We start from the raw sequence: 22,842 nt of genomic DNA on the forward strand, positions 1-22,842 counted from the left end.
CCCCACTAAAACCCGCTGTCCTCTGCCAACACACCCTCCCTCCCCCTAAGCCCCTGGCAACCACGGGTCTTTTGACTGTCTCCATGGTTTTGCCTTTTCCAGAAAGTCATAGAGTCGGACTCATACAGGATGTAGCCTTTTCAGGCTGGCCTCTGTCACTTTGTGATACGCGTTTCAGTCTCCTCTGACCACTTTCACTGCTAGGAGTTCTTTTTTCTTTTTCTTTTTCTTTGAAATGATCACCACGGTAAGTCTAGTTAACATTCATCGTCATACTTACTTACAGATTTTTCTTCTCGTGATGAGAACTTTCCAGGTCTGCTCCCTTGGCAACTTTCAGATACATGCTACACTGTGCTCACCGTGCCACGCGTTCCCTCCCCGTGACATTTATTGTCTCCCCGTGACATTTATTGTATGACCGCAAGTTTGTTTTTCCTTTTGGCTCTCAGCACCCATGTCGCTTACCTCTGACCCCTCACCTGTGGCAACCACCAGCCTGTTCTCTGTGTCTCTGAGCTGGTTTCTGTTTGTTTGGTTTTGATGGTTTGATGTTTTCATTTTAGATTCCACATATCAGCAAGATCACGAGGTATGTGTCTTTCTCTGACTTATTTCACTTAGCGTAATGCCCTCAAGGTCCACCCGTGTTGTCTCAAATGGCAAGATTTCCTCCTTTTTATGGCACAATAATGTTTCATTTTATATATATATAGCATCTTCTTCATCCATTCATCTGTCGGTGGGCAATTAGGCTGTTTCCGTATCGGCTGTTGTAAGCAACGCTTCTCTCAGCAAGAGTGTGTGTATCTTTTCAAGTCAGTGTTTTCGTGTTCTTCAGGTATATACCCTGAAGGGGGATTGCTGGACCATATGGTGGTTCAACTTTTAGTATTTTGATGAATCTTGATACTGTTTTTCATAGCGGCTGCACCAATTTACATTCCCACCATCAGTGCACAAGGGTTCCCTTTTCTCCGCACCCTTGCCAACACTTTTTATTTCTTGTCTTTTTTATAACAGACGTCCTAACAGGTGTGAGGTGATACCTCACTGTGGTTTTGGTTTGCATTTCCCTGATGGTTAGTGATGCTGAGCATCTTTTCGTGTGTCTGTTGGCCATCTGTGTGTCTTCTTTGGAAAAATGTCTATTCAGACCCTCTGCCCATTTTTCAGTCGGATTGTTGTGGGGAGGGTTGTTTGCCGTCTGCCCGTTCACTACTGAGTTGTGTACGTTTTCATCTATTTTGGATAGCACCCCCTTTTCACGTCCATGCTCTGCACATACCTTCTCCCACTCCGTAGGCAGCCTTTCCATTTTTTTTGATGGTCTCCTTTGCTGTACAGTTTTTAGTTTGACATGATCCCACTTGTTCAGTTTTGCTTTTGGTATCAGATCCCAGAAAACTGATCGCCACGGCTGGCATCAAGGAGCTTACTCACTTACGTTCTCTTCTAGAAGTTGTGTGGTTTCAGGACTTCTGTGCAAGTTCTTGCCCCATCTTGAGTTAACTTGTGGGTCCAGTTTCATTCTCTAGCGTGTGGCCGTCCAGTGTTCCCAGCACCACGTGCGGAAGAGCCTGTCCTTTCCGCACTGCACATCCTAGCGCCTTTGCCGAACGTTAACTGCCCACGTATTCGTGGGCCTCTTCCCGGGCTGGGAACGCCTTCCTGACTCGGCTCCCGTAAGCCCACACCAGCCAGGCTCTCCTCCCCAGCTCCTGCTCAGCCTCCTCACTGGCCCCTCCTGTCCCCCTGACTCCTTAGCATGAGGGCCACAGGGCTCACCTTCAGCTACATTCCCTTCCCTGGTGGCCACTTCCATTCCCGGGGCTTTAAACAGCACCTAAATCTGGGCATCTCCTGAATGTTCACCCCGGCCAGTGGCGGCACTGGGATGCCCAGGCATCACACACTTGACACATCCAGACCCCCCGGCCCCCCCCCCCGGCCCTGCTCCCGGGGCCAGACGAGGTGACCCCTTCCCTCCGGCTTCAGGCCAAAGCTCTGCTGTAACCTTGACTCTCTTCTCTACCCCTATAACCCGCCAGCTGGGAAATCCTGCAGCTCCCCCAGCCCCACGCCGCCGCTGCCTCAGTCAGGGCATGCGTGCTGCCGCTGGGTGCCCTGGCCTGCTTCCAGCCCTCCCGCCCAGCAGCCAGAGTTAAAAATGAGTCGGAGCATGTCTCTTCTTTGCGCCAAATCTTCCGGTGGCCCCTACCTCATTCAAAGTCAAAGCCAAAACCTTTACTGCAGCCAACAAGTCATGCCGCTGTCTCATGACCTCACTGTCCTCCCGTCCTCCCCCTGCTCCCTCCGCCCCGGCCATGCTGGCGCTTGAACACACGAGAATGCTGCTGCCTCAGAGCCAGAAGGCTCTCCCCTCGCCCTCAGAGCTGCACGCCTCTCCCCTCGCACCCTCAGCTCTCTGCTGGCGTCCCCTTCTGCATGACACCTTCCTGACAGCGCGACCTGAAACTGATGCCACCGCAGATGTGTCCCGCTGCCACCCCTTTCCCTCCCCTGCTCTATGCGTGTGGTGCAGTGTCTGACGTACCCTTGCTTGCAGCTTGTCAGACCCCAGGGGGTCACTCCCAGGCCATCGCTGCTTGGTCCCTTGGGACGTTGCCTGACGGTGACAGTGCTGGTCACGCAGGTGCCGACCAAGTGATGGATGCCCACAGGGAGCAAAACAGAAGTCTTGGCTCTCTGTGCACCCTCACCCCTGGAGGGTCATCTCACTTAAGCCTCTCCAGGCAGGCTGCCCCCCTCCCTAAGAGGTGAAGTGACTTGCCCAAGGTCACCTAGCCAGCACGGGGCAGAGCGGGGATCTGAGCCCAGGCCCTTCTGACTCCAAAGGACCCTCTCCTTCCAAATGGCTGGTGACTTTCTCTGGAGTCTCCCAGAGTCCTCTGAGCCCACCCAGCCCAGGGTCAGATGGGACTGAGGTGGCTTCAAGGGCAGGGCCACCTTTGGGTCTGTCTTAAACCTGGAGGTGGCAGCTCATCCAGCCCCAACTGTGCCCTCCCAGCCCCCACCCCATCATTCCAGTGTCCCTCCTGCTCCCCAAGCCCTTCCACACAGACTCAGGCCCAAAGACACCTAGCACAGGAAACAAGGTGGCCGCTGACATCTTAGAGAGCTCCAGTGCCCACCGTGTCCCCCAGGTCTCACAGAGCCAGGACCTCGGACCAGGTGGAGAGACCATGGGACTAGGCAGGCCTGGCCTCCAATACCAGCTCTCTGTTATGAGGCAGGGCCCTAATCAGGGTCCATCCTGTCTCTAGTCCTCTGTTTCCTTATCTACAAAATGGGCACAAGGACACTGCAAAGCTCTGCACACACCAGTGATGGCCCCTAACTTGACCCAGGTTGGGCCCAGGGGAGCTGGACCCCAGCAAACCCAGGCCTAGGAAGAAGCAGCCACGGCAGGCTTCCAGGAGGAAGCAACTTTAGGCTGAGTAGGAATAGGTCAGGTGAGGAGGAGTTCTCCAAGCACATGTGGAGGTCCGGGGACAGGAGAGGAAGGAAAGCAGGCAGGCACTAGAGGTCAGAGGGCAGAGGTCAGAGAGTGACAGCTCTAGGCACCAGCAAGACTTGTTCTGGCGGTATTTGGGAGTCACTGAGGTGACAGACCGAGTCAGAGTCTGCAGCCGGGGTGAGAAGGGCCTGGAGGAGAGACCTGGAAGGTGGAGAGACCCAGGAACATGAACCAGGGCAGCAGGCCCAGTCTCTGCTGAGTCCCCCAGGCGGCGCACACTCCTGTCCCACCCCCACTCTTCGGGCCCCTCCCCCCCACCTCCAGGTGCTCTTATCCACCCCTCCCCAACCTGCCCTGTCCGGCAGCCTCCTCCCCGGACCCTGGTCACGGTGGCCGGCGGGGGACCCAGCCTGGTCAGGCCAGGGTTTCAGTGCTGCCCTCTCGGCCCCTCTCTGCCCACAGTCACGCCTTCCAGTTGTGGAGGGCCCTGGGGGCCGAGCAGCCTGTGAGCCGCCTGGTGCTGGCCATGCTGCTGGCCTGGCTGCAGGAGCGGCCCCTGCCCACCAGGGCCGGCGACAGCAGCCCCCAGCCCAAGGAGAAGGCCTACCTGCGCTCCCTGGCCGTGAGTCTCTACCACCCAGCCCCCCGCCCCTGCAGCTGGGCCCGGCTGCCTCCACTGTGCATTCAGCCAGACACCGGGCTGGGGCGCTCACTGAGCTCCAGGCCTCAGGGAGGAGGGGCCCCATACCCAGGCTGCAGAGCCCAGTCTGGGGGTGACCACACAGGCGCTGGGTCCAAGCCCAGTGCCCCACTTCTGGGCCAAGGGCTCTGGACCACTCCAGCAGGGATCAGGCAGAGAGGAAGGGCGTGGGGAGGTACGTGAGCTTGGGTTCTGGGGGGACCTTAGAGGCTGCTCCAGTGGCTCCCACACTCCTGTAGGAATCACCCACCCTCATCCCCCAGTTTTCCCTCTTTGCACATCCCCAGGAACAGGGGGCTCACTCCCTAACACACCACACCTGCCCCCTTGCCTGGACTCCGACAGGGCAGCAGCTGTTCCCCAGCTGTTTTATTCCAGGCTAAGCACCCCCACCCTGGAGCCCCAGAGCCGCGGCCTGGAGCACAGAGCTGCCCCTCCCACCCGAGCCCCCCAGACAAGCTGCTGCCTGCAGCAGAGGGGGTGACGTCTGAACCCTGCCTCCTGGCCCGCCCTCCGTCAGCCCTGCTCCTTGACACCCCTAGCCCCCGGACCCTCCCTCTAGGAGACCACATTCAGCCTGGGGTCAGCCAAATGGCTTTCCCTGGGTCCCGCCGTGCCCCAAGCCCTTGCCCTCCCCCATCATGGCTCCTCAGTGCTGGCCCCCCACCCTGAGAATAGTCTGGACCAAATTCCTCTCCAGGTAGCTCTGCCTTCCAAAGCCACTTGTCCCCCATCAGTCACTCACTGGGCACTGCTGTGTGCCAGGCTCTGTGCTGGGGGAGCACTGGCTGTCAGGGTGATGGAGCAGAGGGGCCAGGCAGGAGGCAGTGACTGAGCGCAGAGGGCAGGGTGGTGGGGGAGAGGGAGGACCCGGGCCTGCCGGGAGGGGTGCAGGCGTGGATGGTCCAAAGGGAGAGCCACGCCCTGAGGGAGGGTCCTGGAGGCTGTGGGCAGGGACAGGGAGGCGCGGTTGGGCGTGGGTTTGGTGGGAAGGCTGATCCGCGGGCCTGGTCCCTTCAGCATCCCCTCCGCCCCGACAGGCCATGAACACGCTGCATGAGCTGCAGTTCGCCCGAGAGTTCAAGAAGGCCGTGCAGGAGGCCTACCCCAAGCTGCTCCTGGCCCTCCTCACCCAGGTGCACTACGTCTTGGAGCTGAACCTGCCCCAGGAGCCCCCGCCCGGCCAGGAGGCCCAGGAGGCCCCGGAGGCCCCGGGGGCGGCCACACCCAGCCCCCGGAGGTAAGGCCTCGGCCCCGCCCCGGGCAGAGGGGCGCACCGGCTTCCCGGGGATGAGCGACGCAGTGCCACAACCGGGCAGCTTAAAGCAAAGACGTTTTCCCCCACAGTTCTGGAGGCTAGTGGCCTGGAATCCAGGGCTGGGGGGGCCGTGCTCTCTGAAACCCGTAGGGGCGGCTCCTCCTGCCCCCTCAGGCTTCTGGCATCTCCCGCCGTTCGCCGTGCTCCTTGTGTGCTAGAAATATCCCTCTCACTTCTGCCTTCGTCTCCACTGGGTGTTTCTGCGCCTAAATTTCCCTCTTCTTATAAGAACACCAGTCGTGATGAATTAGGGTCACCCTAATGATCTGATCTTAACTCGATTCCATCTGGAAAGACCCTCCTTCCAAACGAGATCACATTCACAGATACCCGGGGTTAGGACCTCGACAGAAGTGCTGGGGACACAACTGAATCCCCGACAGGCATGAGTCCAAACAGCCGCTGTGGCCGGTGCAGTGGTGAGCGCGGGGCGAGGTGGGGCAGCGTGCACCCTGCCTCCTCGTTACCACGGGTGCCTGGCAGCAGAGAAAGCCCATGACTGTTGGCGTCCAGGGACTCCAGGTGCCCACAACAGCACACCATGTGTTACCCAAATGTGGTCCCTGCAGGGATTCTGCAAAACGAATGTTGTCTTCCCCTTTTATCGATGAGGAAACTGAGACTCAGAGAGGGTCAGAGGCTTCCCCTGAGCCTCACAGAATGTCCATGCATTGCTGAGCTGGGGCCTGTAGAACAACAAGGGTGTTGGCCCCGCCACCACTCTGCCCCTGGAGGCAGATGCCCTCTAGGTCCCCTTGCACGTGGCCCTGGACCTTGACACATTTTTGCTCTGACGTCATGGGTGTTTGCTGGCCTCTTCTGCCCCCCATGAGGGACCAGCATGGACAGGACTCGTGTGGGAGGGTCATTGTCTCTCAGCCTGGGCTGGCGGCCTTGCCTTCCCTCTGCACGAGGTTGCATTCTGAGAAATCCAACAAGCAAGTCTTTAAGAACCGCTGGGGCCCGACTCTTTTCATCTGTTTGTCTTATGATGTGCTTCACACAATTTGTCAGTTTGAAGAGCTCTCCCCAAGGCACGTCACTGAAAAATAATGTCACTTCTTCTCATATTGCTTCTGAATCCAAATGTGCATAAAGTTCCTTTTTTTATTCAAATCAACCATGCAAAATGCATGAATCTTCCCTAATAAGCTAATAAAACATTCTCCCAGAAATCGAAGGGTTAGGAGAAAGCCATGATGAATGGCCTCGATCCATCAGCCTCCCTCCCTGCCCCCAAGGGGTCCAGCCTCCCTTGCTCTCCCTGAGCCCACCTCGCCCCCTCCACACCTAGGTCAGACCAGGGTGTGCCTGCACTCAGAACCCTTCCTATCTCTCCCCTCTAACTCAAAGAAGGACCCATCATTATGGTGACTCACTGGCCCTCCCTCTGGCTCCCTGTCACCTCCAGGACCTCACTTCCTGCCACACACATCCCACTCACACCCTCTGCTCTAGCCTCAGCATCTTTCTGCTGTTCTTCAAACCCAGTGCCCTCCTGCCTCAGGGCCTTTGCTCTTGCTGCTCCCTCTTCCTGGTATGCTCTTCCCCCAAATAGCCTCACCTGTCGTGGTCTCCCAACCACCTTCTCTAAAATAGCGGCCCTACTCCCCCCCTGCTGTAGTCTCCCACAGCGCCGTGTCTACTGCTGTTCTCTGTGCCCCATACAGTGGAGGCCCCTGGCCTTCCTCTGAGCCGGTCCTCCCCACAGAGGAGGGTGGGGCTCCAGCAGCCTGGGCATAGTTCATGGGCTCTGAGCGGCCCAGCTTAGCTTACATGCCTACCCCTGAACCAGCTGCCTTGGCCACAGGGAAGTGTGACTCTGACTGAGCAGGTCTAGCCCCAACACCCTCCCTGGAGCTGGGATGGACCTTGGCCCCCCTTCCCCCGAGGAAAACCGTGATGCTGCTGCCCCCCAAGGGGCCACGAGCAAGGCCGGCCAGTCAGCTGTGATGCCGGGGAGCCGCCAGCAGCCACTCCCAGGGCCTCAGAGAGCAGCACTGCCCAAGTGGATTGCTGTGGTCTGGAGTCAGAGGCCAGGCAGATGTGGTGGTACCAGCAAGGGTGGACAGGGACCAAGGAGGGATCTGGGCACTCACTGCTGAGGGGCCCACTGTCTTGTGGGTGCCTAGCAGCATGGGGGTGGCACAGGACACCTGTGGCAGCCATTCCAGACTTGAGGCCGAGTCAGGTTAGTTCTGGGCCTCTGAGGTTCCTGATGTCCTGTGAGCTGGGCTGGCCCCTGGGACCAACAAGTGAGGGTTGGGCTCCACCTCTGCCAGGGCAGAGCAAGCACTGCCAGCCCTGCCTGTGGGACCCTCCTTTCCTTTGCCTCTCTGATGAACAAAGCCCCTTTCTTTTAGAGACATCACCTGCTTTGGTCAGTTCTCAGCCAGATCCTCCTCAAGCCAATGTCCATCCTGTCCTATGAAGGACTTCTCATTCCTCTTGTTTCATCCATTATGGCTGAGTCTCTTTAACTCTAATGGGGCATCTCATTTCTCTTTATTTCAAAGACACTCCCTTTGACCACTTATAGATATAATCCAACATATTTCCCTTTTTGCCCTGGCTGCCAGGAAGCTCATATATAAAGTTAATGTTCATTAATCCCTCACTGTGGTTCCAGGAGGCCTCCTTTTGTTTCTCACTTCCTGATTAGTTCTCTTTTAAACTTAAAGCTTTAAGTTTAATTTAAATCTTCTTTTATTTAAAACACTATTCACAGCCCTGGGTTTGGCAGCTGACAGGCAACAAATAAGCAATTGATAATGATGTGCTGTTTGGGGCCTGAACCTGAGCTAAGATTTCATCCTCACCTCACTGTGAGCATTCAAGGGGTCTCTCCATCTCATGGTCTTGGTTTCCTTATCTGTACAATGGGGTTGGTCCCTCCGCAGGTGTTGTGCGGGTCAGGTGCAGTGAAGGACTGGACAGCCTCTGATCTAGGGTGAGCCTGGACACACAGCTGATGCTCTGGGCCTCAGTTAAGGTGTTCGAGTCCATGACCCTAGACCAAGTGTCTTGTCTTCAACTTGCCCTGTTCGGAGCACTGCAGCCTCAGGCCCAAGGGGTCCCTGGTTCCTTGGATCTGCAGGGGCTGTGACTTCCCAGAGCTGAGCAGGGGTTCCTGAGCAGGGAGGGTTGACGGGGGGTGTGCTGCTCTGTCCCAGCCTGTCATCTCATTACCACCCAAGAGTCCCCTGCAGCCCTGCTCGGACCTGCCTCCTCCCCTAGCCCCTAGCCTCAGCCTCAGCCTTAGCCTCAGCCTCAGACTCAGCCTCCCTTCCACTCCGGGCTCCCACAGCTCTTGGTCGAAAAGAGTAAGAAAACACGAACTATTATTGGTGATTCGGTCAGTACTTGCTGTGTGCACTGTGTGCTCCAGTCTTACTATTTAATGAACACAGACAGCGCCACACTCATCACCAGAGTCAGTCCTGCTCACCGGAGCTCACAGCCCCGTGGACATGCAGGCGGGGTCAAGTAGTAGCCCGGTGACATGGAGAGTGCCGTGACGCAAAGGGACAGCCTCTGCAGAGGATGAGCTAGGGCACCACCTACGTGTGGTTCCCTAAGGACCCCGCCCCTGAACACAGACCTGTGTGATGGTTGGAGGTCACCAGGTACCACAGGGAGGGCAGAGAGCCTTCCAGGCCTGGGGATCCCAGAAGGGAAGGAACAGCAAGGAGGTGACTCCAAGCCTCACACCGAGAGCAGTGGGGAGCCACAGAGGGCTCTGGGCAGAGGGAATGACAGGACCCAGTTGGTGCTGGGGAGAGACAGAGGGGGCGACACAGGGGTTCCTACAGCTCACATCTGATGGGGGAACTCCTGGGGTTTCGGCTTCAGGTGGAAAGGAAAGAACTGTGCCCCATTTCCTCATCGCTTAGGGGACAACGGCTGTACATGCCTGTAGCACAGATGCACAGGAAGCCCCAGCTCTGCGCAGACCCACAGGCTCCCCACGCATCTGCATCCTGCCCTCCTGCCCTTGTCTCATCTTCCTCCTCGCTCTGCCCTAGGCATCTCTGGGGTGAGGCTGCAGAAGGAGGGGTAGAGAGTCCTGCACAAAAACAACCAGGGTCAGACCCGAGGGGCTCCATCTTCTGTCAGTCGCAGGGCTGTGTGGATTTCATTGCATTGCGGAGGGTCCTGGGATGAGGGTGGTCTTGGGTTTTAGGGCCCCACAGTGTTATTCACCCCGAGAGTCGGCAAAGGAGTCCCAAGAACACCCAAATCAGCCAAACGACATGGTCCCAGAAGCCCCAGTGTGGCTGCAGGGACACAGCGACCGTGAAAGATGATGCCCGAGGTGCCCCAGGACCAGAAGTTCCTTAGAGTCGCCACAGGGCACACAAAATGCCACTGCGCCCGGAGTCCCCTTCTCTGGAAACTGTCGTCACTCTGGCTGAGATCAGTGACCTGAAAAACGCAGCCTATTTTCAATGGCACAGCCGAGGGCAAGGTGACAGCCCAACTGACATTTGAGTCAGCGCCACCGGGGACTTTCCCGGAGTGGCATTTCATTCGAGACTTTTGCAGGTCTGATCAGAGTCGTGCCCGGCTCAAGCTGACAGCGTTGATCCAGGAGCACGCACACACAGCTGGGCGATGTCACCAGATGTGGGGCAGCCGGGCAGGGAGACAGGCCACCCGAGCTTTCTCCGGGCCCCCTACCTGTGTGCTGCCTGCAGGGCCAGGGGCAGCCCCGAGCCTGAGGTTCGACACTGCTGTGCAAGCTTGGAGCTGGGAGCCTGGCTGGACTCCGCTTCTGCTGCCCTGGCCAGGCTGTGTGACCGGGACAGGGTGCTGGCAGCACGCAGCCTTGCCGTGCTCCAAGTCTGGTGTTCTGTCTCAAGTACATGCGAGCATGAGGCTGGTGGAACCTGGTTTCCCGTGTCCTCAGGAGTTGCAAATGGACCCTCCTCCGGGCTCCCAGGATGTCCCACCCCCAGCCGTCCTCCCCCGCTCCATTCTTAACCCCACAACCCCACATTTAAACGGCACCATCCATCCCGGCTCAGCCAGGACCCTCTCCGCCCTGTGACGGGAAACCGCCAGTCTCTCTCCAGCCCTGTGCCCTCAGCTCCGGCCCTGGGAAGCCAGCTCTGAGCACAACTGTGTCCTCTAAGATGCTCCAGAGGCACCTCATGCTGACCACACGCCAGACCTGTCTCGAGCCTCCCCCCAGGACCACCCCCTCAGAAGGCACCCCACCCCAGTCTCTCACCCCAGCAGCTGACCCAGGGGCGCCGGCCTGGGTCTGGTGGGCTCATGCAGCCCCGGCACTCAGCACGGGCCCTGCCCATCCTCCACGCCAGGGAGGCCTCGGTGCTGCAGGGCGCTGAGCCAAGACAGGAGCCTCAAGGCACCTTTTCACCCTGGGTAGCTGGGCACCCTCCCTAGGGGCGGGGCTGGCTGATGACCCCTCTGCTCTGACACAGCACGTCGCTGGAGGTGCTGAAGAGCCTGCTGTCCACCACCGGGCACTGGCAGGACTTCGCCCACCTGGAACTGCAGGGCGCCTGGGCGCTCTTCACCACCATGCACACCTACCCACAGGGCGTGGGCCTCCTGGCCAGGTAGGGGCGGGGCCGGGCTGGGCTGGGGGATGCAGGGACCCCACGGCCTGCCTGTGATCACAGCCCCATGGATTCACACGGGGACACACGGGGCTCCAGGGCACTGAAGTGCGCCCCGCCCCCTGTCTCACACACACGTGGAGCCTGTGGATGCAGGCATCCTCCCCCAGGCCCCCTCCTCCTAGGGGACAAGGGCCAACTCTGCTTCTCTGTCTATCCCACGTTCAGCCCAGGCCTGGCACCTAGGGGGCAGCCCGTGGGTGCTGAGGGAGCAGGAACACGGTCAAAGAGGCATGCTCGCCCGAGCTCAGGGACACCTCTGGCCGCCCCCCGCTGGGCTGGGTGGTAGCGGGAGGGTGGACACGGGTCTGTACCCCCACGCCCAGACCCTGCCACGCCTTTGCCCTGTGCCCCAGGGCCATGGTGCAGAGCCGCTGCAGGCAAATCAAGGCAGTGACCGTCCAACTGCTGCCCAACCTGCAGAGCCAGGAGGAGCGGGAGCGGAAGGCAGCCATCCTCATCCTCACCGAGGTGGGGGCCCAGGTGGGGAGGGGGAGCCCCTCAGAGACAGCCTCAACACCTCGTCCAGCTGCCGCGGTCCCTATCGGGACCCATACCCAGACCTCACCCGCCCAGACAGGTCCCTGCTGCCCCTCCTTCCCACTCCTAGCCCCTCAGGGCTCCTGGCTGGGTCCCCCCTCTCAAGTCCCCCTCAGCCTGCAGCCTGCGGAGGGGGGAGGGGGCCTGCCTTTCTACCCCTCCTACCCTGACGACTCAGGGTCCCATCCCTGGAGCTGTGACGCTGAAATGGCAGTGGCCAGCATCAGTCAGGCGTTGGGTGTGCCAGGCCTTGCAGCGGTGAGCTGGGGTCGGGGCGGGCCAGAGTTGGGGCATGGTCGTTTCCACACCAGACACCAGTAGAAAGAAACCCAGATCAAAGCCTGGTGCCGCCCCCCTCCCCACCCCACCCCACCCCACCCCACCGTAGGAATGTCTGGCCCCCTCTATGGGGCATCGCCCCCAGGTGCCCCATGAGCCAGGCTGCTGATGTGTGTTGTTCCCAGCCTTGCTGTGTGACCTCAGGCCAGACCCTTTCCCCCTCTCAGCCTCAGTTTCTGCAGCTGTACACTGAAGGATCAAACTAGCTTGGAGTTGGGTTTGAAATACTTGTTAACCAAGATACCCAGAGGGTGCAGGTCAGCAACCCTCCCCAAAACACCCACCAGGCCCTGGGCCGAGACGCAGCTCCCAGACATAGCTGTAGGCTCCCTACAGAGGGTGCCAGGGCCTGACCCGCCGGCTCGGGGGCGCCCAGTTCCTCTACAGCCCCGCCCTGCTGGAGGTGCTCCCTAAGCAGGCCGCCCTGACCGTGCTGGCCCGAAGCCTCAGAGACCCCAGCCCCGAGGTCCGCGTGCTGAGCCTGCAGGGCCTGGGAAACATCCTCTTCCACCCAGAGAAGGTAAGAGTGTGAGGGAGGCTGTGGCAGGTGCAGCCCACACCACCACCAGACCAGCCAGATACAGGGTGTAGACAAGGCCTGCTGGATTGGGATCCTGGCTCTGTCCCCTCCGGCAGTGGGGCTGGGGACACATGACTTCACCTCTCTGGGGCTCAGTTTCCTCACCTGTAGAATGGAGCTGGGATGGCCCACTGGGTGGGGCTGTGGGAGGGGTGCGGTGTCTATTCCAGGAGGACAATGCTCCTCCACACCCAGGGGAGAGACGAACGCTCCTGCAGACCCACAGGCGCCTGGGAGGAGCCCACCGGTTGGCACCCCAAAGCTGGCCCTCAGAGGGGAGCCTCTGCTGGGAATCTTATGGATGAGTCCCACTCCCTCCCAGTTCTAGCCATCATGGTGGCAACCTGCATCCCGTAATGAATTGCTAGAGCCCTCCCAAACAGCTAGAGGGGAGCCTGCAATGCTGCCACTGGGGGACCCAGCCGTCCCATCTGCAGCCCCCCAGGCCAGGTCCCAGAAACCCCCCCCCCACTGCGGCCACTGGGGAGCCAGGCAACGTGCAGAAGCCCAGGAGCTGCGGCAGGTGCATGCCAGCCTCCCTGCAGGTGCGTGCCAGCCTCCCTGCCACGCTCTCAGCTGTCCTTTCTTCAGCTCTCTGGGCGTCAGGGCTCATTTCTGTAAAACAGGAGTGATGACGATGCCTGCCTCATCTTGCAGGCAACTCCTGCGTGCTGTGCTGTGTGCCCGGGGCAGGGGCCCTCCCTAGCCACCCGCTGGCCCGTGCGGCAGCCTTTCACCTCTGGCGCCCCTGTGGGCCCTGCCAGCGGTGGATGCCATACAGTAAACACGCCAAGTGGGAGAGAGCTATTTTCCAGCCGTGCACAGCCTTGACCTCCCCCACTCACCCCAGGCCCATGTTGACACCTCAAGGAGAGGGTGAGATGCCCAGACCCTGTCTCAACTAATGGGAGGGAGGGGCTGCTGTGAACACAAGGGTGTTCAGGGCTTGTGAAAGAGGGGGTCTGACTGTAGGAAGGCCGCAGAAGGGGCAGGTTCCACAGAGACTCCAAAGCCTTTCGCCTGTCATCCCACTTCAGTCGGTCCGCGTCCCCTTGTAGGTCTCCACGTGGCTACGAGGAAAGCCCTGGGGGGGTCAGGCCTGCGAAGCCCTTCACACATAGTAGGTACCTAATAGGGGAAACTGGACAGCACTTCTGCATTGACCTGTCCATCCACCTGTCCTCCCACCCATCTGTCCGTCCTTCCACGTCCTACACGTGACTGGGTGACCTCTCCACCCACTGGGCCCCACTTGATTTTCCTCCCACGTGGAGGTTGGTGCCTTATCACCTTCACTGGTTTTCCCTTCTGTTCTTGGACCCCTTCCCCCTTTCTCTTCTTGGTCCACACTTGCTCCCTTGGTGGTCTCCTCCAATCTTTAAGAACATCTATTGGCCATTTGCTCCCAAACCTCTCCCAAACATGGACCTGAACTCCAGCCTCAACTCTGACTGCCTGGATTCTAGCAGCATCTCAAACTCCACATGTGCACAACAGACCCCTCCCTCAAACAGGCTCCTCCTGCAGACCCCATCTCAGTTGATGTGGGCTCCACCCATCTAGTTGCTCCAGTCCCAAACCTTAAGGTCATTCAACAGATCAACAAATCCCACGGGTACCCAGGCATGCTCCTGCCTCAGGGCCTTTGCACTTGCTGTTCCCTCTGCTGGAATGCTCTTCCAGCACCACTTTCTAAGAATTTGCTCAGCTATTACCTTCTCAGTGACGCACACTCTGATCCAACTTACTTAAAATTAAAGCTTTATAACCACCACTTCTGCTGCCACCTCCAGCAGGCCTGTCCCACCCCCACCCTTCTCTATCATATCACTCATCACCTACTGACACACGCCGTGTCATGTGTGTCTAACTTTGGGTCATGCCCAGCACACTGCCGGACCTGGCTCCTAGTGGTGCTCAGAGAATGCTTGTTGCTGTCACGTCACTTACCAAAAATGAATTTAATACTGTGAAACCAAACAGAGTTCAGGAAGCCAACAAAGTTGCCTAAAGTCACCCTGGTTTGCACCCAAGTCACTGATAAGGGGCCTGATGGCAGGGGACATCCATTTGTTGACATGTCACTTTCTGACAGTTTATCCAGACAACTCACAAGCGCATGGCACACAACGGGAGCAGAAAAAATGGGCTGAAAATGAACTTAGCTTTGTTCTTTGTAAAGTAATATAAAAATGGGAAATGGTCATTGCAACAAAGATGATTTGGAGCCACTACTGGTGCACCCAGCTCCCCACAGTGTGAGAAATCAATGACTTCAGTGTGTGCACACCTGACCAACCTTGTCCGGTCCAGCCCCCCAGGCCCCCTCTGACCCGTAAAGAGGCCAGGAATGGGGGCAAAGGCAGAGTGGGGCAGAGGAAGGGAAGGGTTGCCCCCAGGACTTGATGAGGGGCCCTTGGCCAGCATGCAGACAGGAAAGGGAAGGACCTGGGAGCCCACTAGCAAGGGGTCCATGCTCCCTTAACCCCAGGAGAACCCCAGGTGGCTCAGAGAGGGAGAGCCCGTCCATGGCCTGCAGCTCCTGGGGGACAGACCAGGGCCAGGAGCACAGTCCCCCTGGCAGAGCCAGGGCGGGCTCCCAGCAGAGTGTGTGGGGCAGTGCAGGTGCCCTGGCTGGGACGGGGGTCTGGGAAGGGGCAGAGCCCGAGTTTGCTCTGGGTCCACCTGGCAGGGCTGGGGGTGTGGAGGGCATAGGGACAGCCGTTCCTGGCCCCTGTTCTCATGGGCCCCCACGTCCCCCAGGGAAGCCTGCTCCGCGGACAGCTGCCGCCCTTCCTCGACGGCTTCTTCCAGAGCAGCGAGCCGGTGGTGGTGCGCGTCATGGGCACCGTGTCAGACGTGCTGCATCGCTTGGGTGCCCAGGGCACAAGGGTGCAGAGCCTGGGCATCGCCATCAACGCCCGCTCCTTCTTTGATGACGTGAGCACGGGGGCGGGGAGGCCAGGGGCCCCCTACTCGTGCCCCTCCTGTGCCTCCCTTGCTCCCTTCCTCGAAGGTGGGGAGGCCCCCAGGCTGCTGTCCAACTAGTGCAGCCGGGAGATGGAGGCCCCACCTGGTTATGTACCCGGGGCAGGTGGGCTGGCCTGGTGGTCACTAGGTGGCGCTAGCCCTTCCTCGTGTTGCTGAACTAGAGCCAACTGTCAGCCTCTCCAACCCCACCTTAGCTTCCTGACTGTCAGCTCGTTTGCAATGACAGATTTTCCTTCACTGGGAGATTAGAGGGATAAGTCCCGCGCCCCAGCTGTATTCATAACTGCAACTTGCTTGTCAGGATGTGATTGTGAGCATGAGGCAGATGATTTTAGGTCCTTGAGGACGGCTTGTAACCCTCTCGTGCGAGCCCTGTCTGGCGGGAGGCACAGCCCTGTCCTGGGAGCCCTAAGCCCAGGTGAAAGGGTCCTGCTGAGAGGGCCAAGTCCCACCCCCACCAAGGAGTGGAGGGTCCCAAGCTGGGTGGGACCGGGACCCCCAGGCATGTTTGTCTGTGGCTCTGAGCCCCTGCCTTGCAGGAGCGGGAGGGAATCCGGGCGGCAGCTATGGCACTGTTCGGGGACCTGGTGGCGACAATGACAGGCCAAGAGCTAAGTGGGCTTCGAACCCAGGTGCACCAGAGCATGGTGCCACTGCTTCTGCACCTGAAGGACAGCTGTCCAGCCGTCGTCACGGTCAGTGCCTACCGACGGACCCAAAGGCGGCCAGGAGGCTGGGGATCTGCTGGCAGCAGCAGGGCTGCCTGAGAGCAAGGGGGTGCTCCCTGGGGTGGTGTGTTTGGCCCCTTGCTGGTTTCCTTGCCCCTGCCCATGTGCGCGCACACACACGCACACACGTACTCGCATGCACATGTGTGGCTGTGCCGTCTGTGCGGGCAGGACCCAGTCTGTCCTGCTCACTGCTGCATCCCCAGTGCCTGGCATATGATGGGGGCTCAGGTTGTTCGTTGAAATTGTTGAAATGTGGCCTGAGCCCTATTGTGTGCCAGCCGGTGCTGTGTCTAGGCCATTAAGACACAGCTTGGCCTTCCCTGGGCTCCTGGCTGTCAGGAAGACAGACAGTTAAGTGGCCAGTTCCCACACAAGTGGGGACCCAGAGCTGCCTTCAGTCCAGCCGGCCGGGGTGCAGCAGCCAGGGAGGCGGGGATGGGTTAAGGGTGCAGACAGAGAGGAAAAGGCCAGCAGGAGGGCCAGGGACCCAGGAGGGGCCGCCCCAGCGCTGCGCGCTTCCTCAGCTCAGAGCCCCCGGTGGTGGGTGACCCCGCCCCTGCTGACCCCGCCCCTGCTGACCCCGCCCCTGCTGACCCCGCCCCTGCTGACCCCGCCCCTGCTGACCCCGCCCCTGCTGACCCCGCCCCTGCTGACCCCGCCCCTGCTGACCCCGCCCCTGCTGACCCCGCAGCAGGCCAAGTTCGCCTTCTACCGCTGCTCCGTGCTGCTCCGCTGGCGGCTGCGCCACACCCTCTTCTGCACGCTGGCTTGGGAGCGGGGACTCAGCGCGCGCCACTTCCTCTGGACCTGCCTGGTGAGGGGCGCGGCGGGGGAGGGGAGGCAGGACTAGGGGGGCAGGGCGGGGCGGGGGCTCTGGTCTGTGGTCTGCGCGGAGCCACCCTCCGGCCCCAGTGAGTGACAGGCGTGCTCCCCAGATGAGCCACAGCCAGGAGGGATTCAGCATCCACTTGGCACAGGCCCTCAGTTACCTGCACAGCCGCCACCACCACCTCAAGACCTGGGCAGCCCTCTTCATAGGTGAGCAGGCCGGCCAGGCTCAGGGACCTCCAGGCCCGCCTGGGAGAACCCTGACCCTCTCCCGCCCTCGCCCGCCGCGCCACTCCAGCCGGAGCTTGGGGTCCACTGGCAAGAGAGAAAAGGTGGCGGGTGAGGGGGCCTCCGGGTTGGGGTGGCAGGAGTGGGTCTAAGCCCCCACCCCCCTTCCCCTGGCCTCCTCCATCTGTCACGCAGGTTATACCATCTGCTACCACCTCCAGGCCGTGTCCCAGATGGTCAACGACGTGGACACAAAACTGCTGTTCTGCAGTAAGTCCGCCCCGTCCACACCTCCATCCGCACCTGCAGTGGGTGGGTACCTGAGGCTAGAATATAGCAAGGCTGTGATGGGCTCCCCAAAGCCCAGGAATGGGCGGAGCTGGGGAGGGAAGCTCCCAGGCCTGGAAAGCCGAGAACACCGACCTGCCTCCCCCACCCCAGGTGGGAGTGAGGGCAGGGCTTGGGCAGACAGGACCTGAGTGGGGTGCACCTCTGACTTGTCCCTCTCCTGGAGCTTTTGAGGATCTCAAAAATGACCCAGATCCCGGCATCCGCGAATTCGCCACCAGGCAGGCCTCCTTCCTCCAGGAGGTGGCGGCCAGACCACGGTGACCTCCAGCGGTACCTCCTCACCGTCCCCTCCCCTGTGCCCACCGCCATCTGCCAGCCCTGCCCTGTCCACACAGAGCTTGGTTGCATAACATTTTCCCCCTTGAAAGAAAGATCTAGATTCAAAATAGAAGCATCATACCAGTCTGCTCCCTGCCGCCATCCTGTGGGCCAGCTCAGGAGACACTGGCAGGACTGGGAGCCAGGGCCAGGCCTGGGGTGGGGCGGCAGGGCTGTGTCCCCTAGAGACAGATCGTGAAGTCTGTGCAGAACCCTGCAAACGACAGCCCCTCCTCTCATGGAGATCAGGGGGACTCTGCTTAACCAGAGCCCAAGCCACAGCCTGCCTGCCCATGTCCTGGGTGCCGAGAGGACGCGCCTACAGGACTCGCAGCTGAGTAGGGCCATTTACCAAGGCGCCCCCAGTCTTCAGTGTATCTCCAGCTTGGAGCTGGTAGTCGCTGAGGGGCTGACAATTGGGAAGGGATCCTTCAGCTGGTCGCCCTCAGCCCAGAGGATTCAGCGTCCCCATCTCTAACTTCCTGAGTCCAGTCAAGGCTGGCCCCCAGGATTGGCATCAGAACCAGCCTGGGCCCAGAGTCAGAACTTCCTGGTGGGCCTGGCCCACCCTGGATGAGTGTACAGCCTGAGGTGAGGGTCTCGGCTGAGTCTCAGTTGTCCCATCTGTAAAATGGGCAGCAAGACCTTCCTCCCAATCCCCCTAGGACAGTTGAGTCCAGAAAAAGTCTGCCCACCCCCAGAGAGCCCCTGGAGACCCACCTGGCTTTCAGCCAGGTCCTTCCTCCTCCCAGCCTTGGTTTTCCCACTTGTGAAATGGGCAGGTGGGCCCTTCCCTTGCCTGGGGGTCCAGGGAGTGCCTTGAGACCCTCCCTGCCTGAGTCCTCCCTAGGGCCTCACCCTAGGCCATCTCTCTGGACAGACCAGCCGGCCACCCTCCAACAGATGGTCCAGGCAAGCCAGTCCCCCGCCTTCCTCTCACATGCCCACACTGACCCTCCCCACCCTGCTCAGGCAGAGCCCCTCCCCCATGCCACCTCCTCGGCCCCTCTACACCTCCATCCCTCCAGGGCCTGTGAACCAGGCCCCCCACTCCTCCTCAGCTCCTCCTGAGGCCTGGCACCCACCTTGCCTGTCTCACCTTGCTGTAGACTGTGAGCCCCGTGGGGCAGGGATGGGGGTCCCCAGGGCTGGCACCCAAGAGGACCCAAAACTTGGATGGCAGCTTGAAAAAAATACAGCAACTTCCTGGACACACTCCAGATTCATTTGCATCCTTGGATGTGTTTGGGGAAAGGAAATAACCCACGGGGGAGATGGCGGCCCCTCTCCACCTGTCCGCCATCTCTGAATACAGCCACCCGAGGAGGGGTTTTGGTTGGGTTTGCCTTTTCATGACTCCCCATCTTGTCCATGAGGGTGCCCAATGATCGCTCCTCTCCCTCAACCCCCTGGCCAGAGGGGATGGGGGGTGCACTCCTTCAGGACCAAAGGACCCAGGGAGAGGGTCCTCTCCATCCAGCCTGGTGGGTATGGCCCCTCGGTGGGGGTGCCAGGTCCCCTAAGAGGGGGCTTCTCTGGATTCACCCAGCGGTTGCCCTCTGGCTGCCTCCTTCACATTCCCCCGGGCTTCATTCTCCCTCCAGAAAGTCTGGTTTAGTAAATGCTAGGAGCTGGCCGGGCCTGGACCCAGTGGGTTCCTGGACAAGCCCCCAGGGGAAACTGAGGCTCAGGCTGTCTGGAAGTGGGGGAAGGCCCAGTTCCCACCAGCAGGCACGGGCACATGGAAGGTGCCCCATTAACAGCACCAGTGGTAACAGTTCACTGCCAGGCCAGCCAGCAGGCCAGGGCGGAGAGATGGGGCCTGAGTCCCGGTGGGTCACCCTCCCACCCAACCCAGGGAGGGGTGGGCCCCCAGCTCTGCAAGATCTGCACATCGGAACACCGGGCCGGGCAATCCATGCCCTCAGGCAGGTCCAGCGCCCCCACACATGCAGACTCATCACGCCAGGCGCCCTGGGGTCACCCTCCACCCCTCCTGCCCCCCCTGCCTGCCCTGGGCTGATGGGATGGTGGGTCCCTCCACCCCAAGCCCAGCTGGCCATCACCCACCACTTTCTCTGGGCTTCTAAGGCTGAAATGAGGACATCTGGTGGGGGCAGCACGGGGCAGCCTCCCCGCTGGACACAAGGCCCAGAGAATTACCAAGTGAACCCCAGCCCGTCCTGCACAAGGGCAGAGCTGGTGACCCAGCCTTGCCTGCCACTGCCCAGCCCCCAAAGCAGCAACACAGCAACAGGCGGAGCCCACTCAGCCTGCGTTCTGGTCCCTCAGTGTTGTCCACTGTCCCTGAGCCAGGGGGCGCAGGGACGCGGCATGGACACCAGGGGGAGCCCCAGGCCAGACACCGGGGGTGGGGGCGGTGGGGGGATCACAGCCCGCAGGCGGGGCTGCGGGATCCCATCCTGGACAGCATTCTCCCTGGGACCCGCCTGTCGTCCCAAGGCTGCCTGGCCCCATACCCTACTCTCCAAGCACACACAGCCACAGGGTCCCGTTTTATTGCCTTCGAGTGTCCAGAACATCTGACCGCCCCAGACTCAATAATTTAAGGTGCCACGAACAGGTCAGGGGGAGGGGCTGCAGAGGAAAGGCGAGGCCCAGTGGTTAAAAAATACACTTGCCCCCAAACAAACGGGCCAGAGAGGAGAGCTGCCCAGGGGCAGTGCAGGGAGGCCACGGCAGGAGAGCAAGGGGTGCGGCGGGGAGGGGGACGTTCAGCCTCAGAGAGAGAGACGGAGCGAGGGCACAGCACAGAGACGGAGACGCAGGGCATGAGGACAAAGGGAAGGGTGGACCAGGACAGATGCAGACGTGCACGCATGTGCACGCACAGACACGGGGGAACAGACAGAAGGAGATGGCACGGAACGGGGGCAAGCAGGACCCGTCAATGGCGGGTGTGCCGAGGTGGCGGGAGAGAAGGCGAGCTGGAGGCTCGGGAGCGCTGCTGAGCCCCCAGGGCGAGGCATCCGGGTCCTGAGCTACATGACGCAGCACCGGGTCTTGTGCGCGTGTGGGTCCTTGAACCGCAGCCTCTGCTTCGGCCGGTACTTTTCCAGGTAGGTGAGCTGTTTGCTGTTGATGGCTCCTCGCCGCTTCCTGAGCAGACAGGACAGGGGTGGGGATGAGGTGGTACCTGGGCTTGGCCACCTGCCCTGCCCTGGGGCCCCAGAATCCAGTGGGGCTGCAGTGGGTCTCCATGGCCAGCTGAGCCCGTCCTCCCTCTGAGCTGTTCCCGCTGCCAGAATCACCCTTCCAGTCACCTGCAGTCACCGCTGCTGGCCTTCAACTCACCTGGCCATCGCCTCCTCCAGGCTGACTCCCTGACCTCCCCACCCACAAGGTCCCGACCTTCCAAGTCTCCCGTGTTTACCTGGGCACCACCCCAACCCCAGGCCTTGGGACCCCAGAGGCCACAGGGATGGAACCTGGGGATCCCCACTCTCTGGGAGGAGTGAGGTGGACCTCAGATGCCCAGGTTTGGGGGCACCTAGGGCCACCCACCTGACACTTCTGGAGCTCATCCACCCCAACTGCACATGACCTCAGACGTGGCCATGGACTTGCTCTGGCCAGTGAGTTGTGAGCAGAAGAGGAACGAGCTTGTGTTGTTCTGAATCACCGGGTTGGGCCCACCCAGCCCCGATCACGGGCCTCGGGCCTCAAGCCGGGGGACCACAAGGTCACCAAGGTAGGGGGAGGAGAGGCTATGGTGAAGGCCCGGCCCTCCTGCTGGGTGCCCCCTCGGACCTGTGCCAAGATGCAGAGCTGCACTTAGGCTCACAGAGAGAAATAGTGTGTTCATGTAAGTGCACGTGTGCATGCGTGCAGGAGGCCTGAGCACCTGCAGGCACACGCAGCACCTGCCGCTTGGCTGGTAAACAAGCCTGCCTCCGGGAGAAGGAGATGGCTGTGCCCTGGGAGCCACCGTTGGGGGAGCAGAGCAAGAACACACCCAGGCACAGAGCACGTGTGTGTGCCCCCCCTACACACACACACACACACTCTCTCAGTGGGCCGGGCTGGGGGTGGACTCGGGCCCAGTGCAGCCCTAGGTCCTCTGCAGTCAGTCCCACCTTCCCTGCTGATGCCCCAGGACCCTGCCCCACCAGCACGCTTTTCCCAGGAGCAGTGGCAGATGGGAGGCCCTCCTAAGGAGGAGGAGGCTGGGAGACCTCCATGGGGGCCAAGAAGTAGGAAGGGTCCCCAGCCAGAGAGCACACTAGGAGTGGAGCCCAGGGGCCAGGGCGGCATGAGGGTTGCTCTGAACGACACTAGTGTGTCAGTCGTCCCTGGGCTGTTAGGGCAGGGAGTCGAGGTGCCATGGAAGGTTTTCAGGTTCCCTTCACTGAGGGGCAGGATTGGATGGGGTCTGGGTGTCCTTCCCCTTCCGAGAAGTGAGGGGAGTGACACCCCATATCACGACTGCTGGGGGCTTAAAAAGTTGTTTGCCATGACTCCCTATGTCAGAGATGGGTTTGGGCCTGCTTGTTACTCAGCATGTCCCAGCCTGTGCTGACTGATATGCCCCAGGCTGAGGGAGCCACAAGCCATGGAGATGGTACCAGCCTGGCCCTCCCTGTGGCCTTTCCTCACCCACACCTCACAGCACCAGGGAGCAGGCCACACACAGGGACCAGTTCTCAGCTGGGGCCAGGAGGCCTGGCTGTGGGGGTCTCATGGCCTGGGAGATGCATTGGTACCACAATATGAGGCTGCATTGGGCTCAGGGACACCTCAGAGGACACCCTGGGCCCAGAGGTCAGGAGTG

General features: G+C 60.5%; 2 protein-coding genes across 4 annotated transcripts in view; one reads left to right on the forward strand and one right to left on the reverse strand.

The window, feature by feature from the left end:
• Positions 1-17,993, forward strand: part of LOC102517316 (maestro heat-like repeat family member 5) — a 62,509-nt gene extending 44,516 nt beyond the window's left edge. The window contains exons 20-30 of the mRNA XM_032467548.1: positions 3,944-4,103; positions 5,222-5,421; positions 10,947-11,084; positions 11,501-11,615; positions 12,400-12,543; positions 15,367-15,543; positions 16,134-16,289; positions 17,017-17,139; positions 17,261-17,363; positions 17,577-17,651; positions 17,896-17,993. Coding sequence (XP_032323439.1) covers positions 3,944-4,103; positions 5,222-5,421; positions 10,947-11,084; positions 11,501-11,615; positions 12,400-12,543; positions 15,367-15,543; positions 16,134-16,289; positions 17,017-17,139; positions 17,261-17,363; positions 17,577-17,651; positions 17,896-17,993 — 1,489 coding nt within the window. The remainder of the gene's footprint in view (positions 1-3,943; positions 4,104-5,221; positions 5,422-10,946; positions 11,085-11,500; positions 11,616-12,399; positions 12,544-15,366; positions 15,544-16,133; positions 16,290-17,016; positions 17,140-17,260; positions 17,364-17,576; positions 17,652-17,895) is intronic.
• Positions 17,994-20,551: 2,558 nt separating this feature from the next.
• The window catches only part of PTP4A3 (protein tyrosine phosphatase 4A3), a 33,392-nt gene continuing 31,101 nt past the window's right edge, over positions 20,552-22,842 (reverse strand). For all 3 annotated transcript variants that reach the window (XM_032467636.1, XM_032467637.1, XM_032467635.1), the window contains one exon: positions 20,552-21,170. In XM_032467636.1, coding sequence (XP_032323527.1) covers positions 21,053-21,170 — 118 coding nt within the window. In that variant the 3' untranslated portion in view covers positions 20,552-21,052. The remainder of the gene's footprint in view (positions 21,171-22,842) is intronic.

Source organism: Camelus ferus, chromosome 25 (assembly GCF_009834535.1).
Source record: "Camelus ferus isolate YT-003-E chromosome 25, BCGSAC_Cfer_1.0, whole genome shotgun sequence".
NCBI lineage: Eukaryota > Metazoa > Chordata > Mammalia > Artiodactyla > Camelidae > Camelus > Camelus ferus.